The following is a 10,123-nucleotide window of genomic DNA, read 5'->3' as shown; positions in this document are numbered from 1 at the left end:
TCCTAATGAATAACTCTCTTTTAGTAGCAAGATTTCCCACGAGAGATATATGTTTTTTTTTTTTATCATATTATTAATCATAATTTCATTTTTTATTGTTTTTTTAACACACTTTACATCCTAAAAATAAAGGATCGAATTATATATTTTTTTCAATATTCTAACCTCAACTGCAATAGATTAATTGACTAATTTTAATTTAAAAAGTTTTAAAAAGAGTAAACATGTATTTATATATGTGTTTATTTAATTGTTTTTAAAAATTTTTTATTTATCTAATCTTGACATTGATGGGTTGATTAGAAGTGAAAATATTTTTACAGAACTTTTTATTAGACTGAGTTAAAGTGAAGATTTATTGATAGAGAAATTGTATAAAATAATTCATTTAATTAACAGTAATAGCATCACTTTTCACAAATATGATCCTATTATTAGGCAAATTAATAGATTTTTTAAATTAAAATATTTTATTTTAAAAAAAAATAATTTATGTGCCGAATTTTTAAATAGATATAACGTGTCTAAAATGGTTAACTTTTGTGTTCTTAAACATCTCTGTTAGTGATGAATACTTGACCATTTGTTAATATATTTTTGTCTTTAATAAGCTTTAATGTTTTTTTTTTCATAATAAAGAATGAAAAGAAAAAAAAACATTTTTTCATGTAAATATTACATTTTATTTTATTTTTATTATTTTACTTTTTATCGGAACAAATCATTAGATAATATTGTTATATTGGATTTCCGTTCAAATTAGCACGTTAATTGACTGGGCGGACAAACTTTTGGCCTCGTAGAAATAAGTTACGGCTTCTTTGGATACAACTAATGTGATTTTTTTCAAAAAAATCTTCATTACTAAGAGAGTAACAAAAATGATTCAGCAAGTATACATATATAAAAAGAACCCAATCATCCAATAACGCCATAGTTTCTGCATATTTAGTTCAGCATTTGACACAATTTGAATGGACGTTTAAGTTCCAGAAACTATTTTAAAAACGTGTTTGAAGAGGTACTTCCAAGGCATAAGAACATCTAACGTATCTCAAATTATAGATATAATAAGAATAACTATCTTTCTCTTTAAAGTGAGGAGTTGTAGCTGGCAGGTTCGTAACCATGCCAAACTTCAGTTAGATCACTACAAAGAATATGCTTTTGAATATGCAAAACTCTTTAAGAGCTCAAATCTGCTACAATTTTAATTAATACACATCATCGATGGTAATTACTCTTATTATTATACCAATATTAATTAATAAAAGAAATAGAGTTGGAGTGAAACCTGTGGAGAATATGCTTTTTTCAGTATTAAAAAAATACTAATAATAATTATAAATTTTAACAATAAATTAAAAAATGGTATAAAACTATAATTAATTTTTAGTTTTACGCTTTGACAAAAGCAGAACGAACGAGTGCAGTTAAATAGGGAGGCATTCCCCACGCTCCTTTCTGAATTTCTAAGTTGTTTCTCTCTCTCTCTCTCTCATAGGAACAACTACGCCACTCCGTTTCACTTGCTTTAAGTGACGCTGTCTCGTTCCTGTTCTTTGTTTGATTCCTTGCAGTGTTCTACGTCTGAATAGCGCAGCATATTGCTTTGGTATGTTATGCCTCTTTGTTTCTGTTTTATTTTTTAATCATTTCTGTGTGCCTTTTCTACTCTCTTTTTTCTTGATGAGGGGTTGGGGTGGAATTTTATTTTTCTGTGCTCTTGTTGACATCAAATAGCAGAGCATTGTCCTCTGTTATTGCTCTACAAACTTCTTTTTATCCCCTAAATTCCAACTTAGTTTTATTTAACGGTTTCAATGCTGCTGCTGCTGCTGCTGCTGCTTTTTTTTCATAGTGAGCTTCCTTTAACTCCACAGTCCATATTCTTTATGGTTCTGGTGGGACCTTTTTAAACACACTTCTCTGCCCTTCTTTTATCCCTTAATCTCGGTTTTCTATTATTATATGGTGGTGGAATCCAATCTTTTCTTGTCTCTCATAGTAATTTAGCACGAAAAATCTAAGTCAACTAACTTTCTTCGAGCTTTTTTAATTATTTTCGCTATCCACTGAAAATTTATGGGAAAATATTTCATCTCTGTGTAAGTATGCGGCTGCTGCATAAACCCAAAGAATAATATAAGATGCATATTTGAGTCTATTCATTAATAAATATAAGCTTTTAACGTCTTTTCAGCTAAACATTCCTGTCTTCAACCGGACATCATTTCCTCTTCTTAAAATTTTATGTCCTAAAATAATTATAGAACGTGCACACAAGGATTTGTATACTTCACAAATCCTGCGACACACAAGTTATAAAACATAAATTAAAAATATATATAATTAATATTCTTACTAATAAATATTTATATTTTTCTTAGTATGATGTTTATCTCTTTTATTACAATTTTAACATCCTCTGCGTCGTTATTTTAATATTGGTAAGGAATGTAAAAATAAGTGAAAAGATATAGTTGAAAAATAATAATTAGTATTATTTCAGATTGTTTAATAAAACATGAATTTGATTGTAAATAACAATAATTAATTGATTAAATAACATTAAATATATCCTGTTAAATACTTTTAATTACTTGAAGAGGGATATATCAAATGATTTTTCTATTCCCAGTATAATAATAAATGCAAAAGCCTATCTTTGTTGATTTTTATTATAACATTATAATTACATAAATTTTTGTACTAATGTTAATAACGTGTTGACGTGGCTTAAGATATTAATTTTATTGTTGAGGTGCATGTTTAACGGGTAGAATGAAATAAATATGAATAGAAGATCAAAGCAAATTTGAAAAAATAATATAATCTTAACAAACTTTTATCTTATTTAGTGTTTGATGCAAATATGATGTTTATCCTATTTTATGCACAATATTAGGATATGATATAAATTATACGAAGATAATTGAGATCATGGCAGAGGAGGCAAGTGGGGGTAAGAAGGGAAAAAATTATCTATTATCTCCTATTCTTTTTTTACTCATCCCCATTAATAAATTTTAAAGTAATAAATATTATAGGATAAATTTATCTTATTTTATTGATTTATTAAATAATTAATTGAAAGAAATCAAATTATCTTATCCTAGCTTTATTATCTGGGCTTATGTTTGAAGTTTATAGTTCGGATTCTCAATTTAAAGTGTTTTATCTTAATTCGAAATCGTCTTAATTTAGTTTAGGATAGAGTTATTTTTTAAGTTTGAATTTCTAGTAACTGCTTTTTTGATCGATTTAGTTTCCGTTATTCTTGATAAAGTTAATTGAAATTTGCTTATCATTTAAATTGAGTTAGTTACTTTATTGATATGTTTAATTTGATTAGCTTATCAATTAGAAAAGTTAGCTAATTACTCTGTTGGGATGGTGTTATAAATAGATGATAGTTCTTTAGTCATCTGAGTTGCTTCTGCAATTTCATTACTACACCCGCTCGATCACAGGAATACTTCTCTGTTCTTCCGCATCAGGTTCACCTCCTTTAATGCAATGCAACGCTTTATCTGCTACACTTTCTTCCCGTTATTACGATCTTCTGCATTTTGATATCTCCGCCTTTAAAATTTTCTTTAATAAAACAATATTTGAACTTTAAAAGATCTTTTTCATGCCATGACTTTCTGTTGTTTTTAGTTTCTTCTTTTTATCCTACCGTCCCAATTTATTGTTGAATTAATTTCCCGTTATTAGTATTTTAACGATCTCAATGTTCTGTAGTTTGTTTTCCACTGTGGCCCCCGTGTTGAAACATGTTTTGTTGATGTTGACTACGGTGGAAATTGTAGCTCCCTATTTTGTCTTATTGTCATTACCTTTCTTTTGTGATTTGAATTGTCATGGCACTTACTGCTGATTCATGGGTCCATTTATTTGCTCATGTTAAGTATCACGTGCACATGCTTTTGACATGTCTAACACCGCCTTCTAAGTTCTCCGTGTATATATTATCTACTGATCTTCTCCATTTGTTCATGGGTATATTTCAGTTAAGGTACTTATTGAGAGAGTTGAGTGAAGGAAGAAGCTTTTGCTGACAAAGGAAAGACATGGCCAAGGAAAACTTGCAAGTGCTTAATGCACTTGATGTTGCCAAGACACAATGGTACCATTTCACTGCTATTGTGATTGCTGGGATGGGTTTCTTCACTGATGCCTATGATCTGTTCTGCATCTCCCTTGTCACCAAATTGCTTGGTCGCATATATTACTATGAAGGTCCGAACAAGCCTGGGGCTCTGCCAGACAATGTTTCTGCTGCCATCAATGGTGTTGCATTCTGTGGAACACTTGCAGGCCAACTTTTCTTTGGTTGGCTTGGTGACAAAATGGGAAGGAAGCGTGTGTATGGAATGACCCTTATGCTCATGATGATATGCTCAATTGCCTCTGGTCTTTCTTTTGGCAAAGAGCCTAAAACTGTTATAACCACCTTATGCTTCTTCCGTTTCTGGCTTGGATTTGGCATTGGTGGAGATTACCCTCTTTCAGCCACTATCATGTCTGAGTATGCCAACAAGAAGACTCGTGGAGCCTTCATAGCTGCAGTTTTTGCTATGCAAGGTTTTGGAATTTTGGCTGGTGGCATGATTGCAATCATAGTTTCATCTGTTTTCAAAGCCATGTACCCTGCTCCAACATTCCAGTTGAACCCAGTTTTGTCCACAGTGCCACAAGCTGATTATGTCTGGAGGATAATCTTGATGTTTGGTGCAGTCCCAGCTTTGTTGACATACTATTGGCGTATGAAAATGCCTGAGACTGCAAGATACACTGCATTGGTCGCCAAGAATGCTAAGCAAGCAGCTTCAGATATGTCAAAGGTGTTGCAGGTTGAGATAGAAGCTGAACAGGAGAAAGTTCAGCAATTGGACACAGAAAGAAGGAACGAGTTTGGCTTGTTCTCAACACAGTTCCTTCGTCGCCATGGCCTTCACCTGGTTGGAACAGCCACTACTTGGTTCCTGTTGGACATTGCCTATTATAGTCAGAATCTTTTTCAGAAAGACATATTTAGTGCCATTGGCTGGATTGCAGAAGCAAAAACCATGAATGCCATTGAAGAAGTTTACAAAATTGCTAGAGCGCAGACCCTCATAGCCCTTTGCAGTACTGTCCCCGGTTACTGGTTCACAGTGGCACTTATTGATAGGATGGGAAGGTTTGCTATTCAGTTGATGGGCTTTTTCTTCATGACTGTATTCATGTTTGCCTTGGCCATACCTTACCACCACTGGACCATGCATGGCAACCAAATTGGGTTTGTTGTGATGTATTCATTGACTTTCTTCTTTGCCAATTTTGGTCCAAATGCCACCACATTCGTGGTGCCAGCAGAGATTTTCCCAGCTAGACTAAGGTCAACATGCCATGGCATATCAGCTGCAGCTGGAAAAGCTGGGGCAATGGTAGGGGCTTTTGGCTTCTTATACGCTCAAAATGGCATTGGAGTCAGAAATACGCTTATAATTTTGGGTGTGTTTAACTTCTTGGGGATGATGTTTACATTCTTGGTGCCTGAGTCTAAAGGAAAATCTCTGGAGGAGATGTCTGGTGAAGCTGAGGAAGAGACTACTGCTACAAGAGAATCAGCAATGGAAGCTGGTCTTCAAGTTAGGACTTAGGACCATGTGACCATCAGAGTTTGTCATTGCAGTTGAGCTTTTTCTTATATGTTATCGTAGATTTTGTCATTGCAGTTGAACTTTTTTTTTTTTTTTTTTTTTTTTTTTTTCTGGCATCTCTGAGAATATTTTTTTTCTTATATTACTCTATTTTGCTTTCTTTTTATATTATATTCCTTTACTCTATTTTGCTTTTTTATATATATATATATATTAAAAAATATAAGGACAAACCACTAATAACAGTAATTTTATTGAAAAGAGAAGTATTAATCATATTTTTATAATTTTAATATAATAAATGTATTTTTTTTTTTATAAAAAATTATATTTATGAATGTTTAAATTTAAGTTGTTAAATGAAACATAGAAGGTAAAAACATATGTGCGCTCTCTATTATACAGCTCTTATTTTTCCATTTACCGTTCTCAAATCCGTCCCCATTAACATGGCCTAGCACTTTATTTTAATAGCATCAAATGCTTTATTTTATCCTTTCTTTTCTTGACGCTGTAAATAGCTTAGAAAAATATGTATGTAAGTCTAAATTAACTTCACCTGTCACAGTTTAGCAGAACCTTGCACTTTAAAATAATATGATAGAATCGAATTCTCGCGGTTATCTTTATCTATCTTTTCTCTTGACTCTTGAGGCTGTAAATAATAAATATAAAATAGGAAAAAAAGATCTCCATATTGATATTTTCCTATTTTGCATCTCTTCCTCTGGCTGTATCTTCTCAGCAACAACCTTTATTTGTGAATGTCATTTTTTATCTTCTTTTATAAAGCAGAATGGCCCCATCTTTGAATTATATTCGATTGAAGGTTGCTATCGAAGAGCTCAAAGACAAAACAACGTTGACGACAATGCTGTTGAAGCCAAACTCTCCTGCTCCCATTCATATTCCTTAATATCATTGATTGTGTGCTCATTACTCAATAACAAGGAAGAACCTCGTTTATTACTTAATAGCGTACCTCGTTTATGAGGAACATTAATTTTTTAGGTAGGTGTAAGTACTTAAGATTGGAACAAAAAAATTTAATGAAGTTAATCGATGGGTCACAACAAAGTAAATGCATTGGGGTATAATGTAGTTATTTGTTGTCATTGTGATAGAGGCTCCTTTTCTCAGCCTTGCCTTCAAACAACGCTACATTGCGAACAAGACTGATTAAAACGTCATTTGGACTATAAATGAGAAAGGGAATAAAAAGTTTAGTTTCTCATTCTCTATCTTACTTTCAACAAGATTAGACTTTGCTACATGGTATTATTGGGTTGTACAGCAATGAAAAAATAAACTTTTGATATGTACACACCCTTTATTCCAGATATTTTTGCGTACGTCTTTCAGTTTCAATCGAGTAGAATATTGCACTTTATGATCACAAATCAAATTGTGAAAGATGGATACAAGTAATTGACCCCTGTTCTCAGTAGACGGCTAAGAATTCAATACCTTTGAGCATAGTCTTGATTTCCCTATAGTAGTGGAAACGGAACAGTGTTACTTTGCAAGGGTGTTGCATTCTGACATTTCCTAGAGAAAAGTAAATGGACCAAAAGGACTGTGACACTTCATCTAAGTAGCCATGAATCTGTCCCGAACAATAATATCAGACAAAACAGTCGTTTATTTGTTGGGTTAATGTTTCCATGTGAAATATTTGTGGTATTTGTGGTTGTGAACCTTGGGGTTGGGCCAACTCTTACAACAGGTGTAAAATGGGTAAAATATTTTAAGGTAGGGGACGGACTTTCTTAATTGCGATTAGTAAGTGTAATTATAAACTCAGAACTAATTGGAGAGTGGTGGAGAGACTGCTTCAATTTCTAGTATCAATCAGAGTCAGCAATATGCAACGATAGGGATAGAAGTTTTCTTTGTTATACAAATTACTCTCAGCATGTTTGGTTTTTACATTTCTAAACCTTAAAACTCGTATTTATTTTAATACAATTTAATGTAGCGCCAAGAAAATAGGCGCATGTTTACTTATTTACGACACGAAATTAGACACACAATATCTGATATTAACCATAGGGACACCAGAGATATGTGTTGCAGGATTATTATTACTATTATTGGGTCTTTAAAATACTCCTCTCATTATAGTAATGGCACACAATTTTATATGATTTTTTTCCTGATTTATTTTTTTAACAACAAAGACAATTTTGTCAAAAAATATATAAACAAAATAAAAAATAATTAGTATATATAGATATACCTATCAATACGGCTTTTATTTTTGTCAAAATAAGGTAGAGAAAGGAAAATCTGGCCCTGAACTGTGTGATCAGAGTATGGTTGTGAAATTGGGCTGAATAATCTGGCCCCAAGTTTTTGCTCTAGCCCGAGTCCAGCCACTGAAGTTTCGTGATCCAATCATACTACTGAGGTTGGTTGAAAATTACTTTTTATAATTAAACTTTTATATTTTCAGAAATAAGTTTTCAAAATTAAGATTTTACACTTCCAGAAATTAATTTCTCATACTTAATTTTTCTTATTTCTAAAAATTAATTTCCAGAATTAATAAGAATTTATCCTTCTGAAAATTAGTTTCCAAAATTAGTGTTTCATGTTTTTGAAAATTAATTTCAGGACTAATAATTATTTTCAAAAATAAGTTTACAAAATTAAAATTTAACATTTTCAAAATTAATTTTTCATATTTCTGAAATTACGAATTATATTTCAAAATAAGTTTCTCGAATCAAGATTTTATTTTCTGAATTAAGTTTAATAAATTAAGATTTTATGCTTTTAAAAATTAATTTATAAATTATAAATTAATTTTGATAATAATTTTTTAAAATAAAATTTTATATTTCTGAAAACTAACTTTTTATATTTATAAAAACTAAAATTTGAAATTATTAAATATTTTTAAAAATAAATTTATTCATTAAAATTAAAAATAAAAACATTTGTTTTATCATCGTAAAAGATATTCAAAAAATATTTTAAAAATATTAAATATAAAAAAATGGAGTGCAAAAACGAACTCCCTTACCAAAAAATTGCAACGCAAAAACTAAAAATCAAATGTTATAACTTGGAACTACAATTATTGGATAAAGGCCAAAATGAAAATTTAGAATATTCGATACCAGCACTGCCAAAAACTAAGCCAAGGTCCAATGTGAAAAATTAATTAACACTTGTTAACAGAATAAAAAGAATATTATTAATATTTGTGATGAGAGTAATAAAGCAAACCATTGAATAAAATGAAGGCATGCAAAATAGTGCTTCTTTTATTTGATTATTTCCAGTTTAGAGAATGATAAGTGGGTAGAACATATATTATAACTAAGCACAATGGACATCTGAAGAAATTGGGTTCAGTGGAAATTCATTGCTCCAAGCATACTGGAAATTGACGGCTGCATCAGGAGTGATAGGTTGGCCACTTTTAACGAGACAAACATCACCAGAGACACTCAAAATCGTAGGGCTTATGCTTTTGGCTGTCTGAAATCCAGTGCAATTCAACTTCACATTACTTTGAACGCACAATTGAGGGCATTTATTGATTATGCTCACAAAAAATATTGAGTAGCCCTTCTCTTGTCTTCCTGTATTGTATTGGTTCACATCAAGATTGCTCAAAGCGCATTGTCCATTCACTGCACCAATTGAGTATGGTTAAGAGCATGTTTCTAACCATAGTAATAGAAAGGTGAAAAAATGCACCATGCAAATGCCAAATAATCATTTGAACCAAAACAAAATTACCTCTTACAAGGACAAGAAACAAGCACAGTGCTTTGAGGATGGCAACCATTTCCATAGAGACAAGTACTGATTTCTCTAAAGCTGTTTTTGTATTTTGTTTCTTTCTTGATGTGAAAGGGAGGGTATGGTGCGATATTTATACAGGGTCACCGGTGCTTACTATTAACATTATTAGTTTTAGTAACCATCCTAAAATTAATATAATTTAGGGTGCAAAGTAATTACTCCATCCGTTTTTCCATTTCTTGTTTTGGAAGAGAATCTTTACTTTTATTCTGTGTCATTTTAAAATTCTAATATAACATTAATTATTATTTTGTTGATTATACCATTATTAATATAATATTAACTCTTAAATATGATTTTAAATATTAAAAATTAATGAGATTTTGTAATCGTAATGACATTCAATTGTCATTTACTTAAAATTGTTTACTGTTTGTAACAGAAGGGCTAGGATTGTGAATAAATCATGCATATTGATTTAATATCAGTTATATATTTTTCTTATCATTTTAAATATTGTTTCCATTACATAATATTATTATTATTATTGCTCGTGATAATAAATTTTTATTAAAAATTATATAATTTAATACATTAACACTATTAACGTTATAATTTTTAATAAATATCTTATTATCACGTATAATATTGTATAAATAAGAAAAATCATTTTCATAATTACTCATGATATTTACCATAAAGGAATTAATGAC

General features: G+C 30.8%; 2 protein-coding genes across 2 annotated transcripts; one reads left to right on the top strand and one right to left on the bottom strand.

The window, feature by feature from the left end:
* The first annotated feature begins 1,407 nt into the window (after window positions 1-1,407).
* Window positions 1,408-5,747, top strand: LOC113871052 (inorganic phosphate transporter 1-4-like). Its single transcript, XM_027507755.1, has 2 exons — window positions 1,408-1,615; window positions 4,017-5,747. Exon 2 carries the CDS (start codon window positions 4,077-4,079, stop codon window positions 5,649-5,651), a length of 1,575 nt encoding a protein of 524 aa, XP_027363556.1. The 5' UTR covers window positions 1,408-1,615; window positions 4,017-4,076; the 3' UTR covers window positions 5,652-5,747.
* A 3,231-nt stretch (window positions 5,748-8,978) lies between these two features.
* On the bottom strand, window positions 8,979-9,453 carry LOC113871706 (uncharacterized protein At1g05835-like). The gene is made up of 2 exons (XM_027508803.1): window positions 9,405-9,453; window positions 8,979-9,295 (listed from the first exon to the last, which is right to left on the bottom strand). Exons 1-2 carry the CDS (start codon window positions 9,451-9,453, stop codon window positions 8,979-8,981), a joined length of 366 nt encoding a protein of 121 aa, XP_027364604.1.
* Between the last annotated feature and the right edge of the window lie 670 nt (window positions 9,454-10,123).

Source organism: Abrus precatorius, unplaced genomic scaffold (assembly GCF_003935025.1).
Source record: "Abrus precatorius isolate BTA unplaced genomic scaffold, Abrus_2018 Scaffold7, whole genome shotgun sequence".
Lineage (NCBI taxonomy): Eukaryota > Viridiplantae > Streptophyta > Magnoliopsida > Fabales > Fabaceae > Abrus > Abrus precatorius.
The sequence above is the reverse complement of the archived record's forward strand: the minus strand, read 5'-3'. Positions and strand labels throughout refer to the sequence as shown.

Coding starts and splice junctions, on each gene's coding strand:
- LOC113871706 (XM_027508803.1), bottom strand. CDS start 9,453: ATGGTTGCCATCCTCAAAGCACTGTGCTTGTTTCTTGTCCTTGTAAGA. Junction 9,296..9,404: donor GTTTCTTGTCCTTGTAAGAG/GTAATTTTGTTT, acceptor CAATTGGTGCAG/TGAATGGACAATGCGCTTTG.
- LOC113871052 (XM_027507755.1), top strand. CDS start 4,077: ATGGCCAAGGAAAACTTGCAAGTGCTTAATGCACTTGATGTTGCCAAG.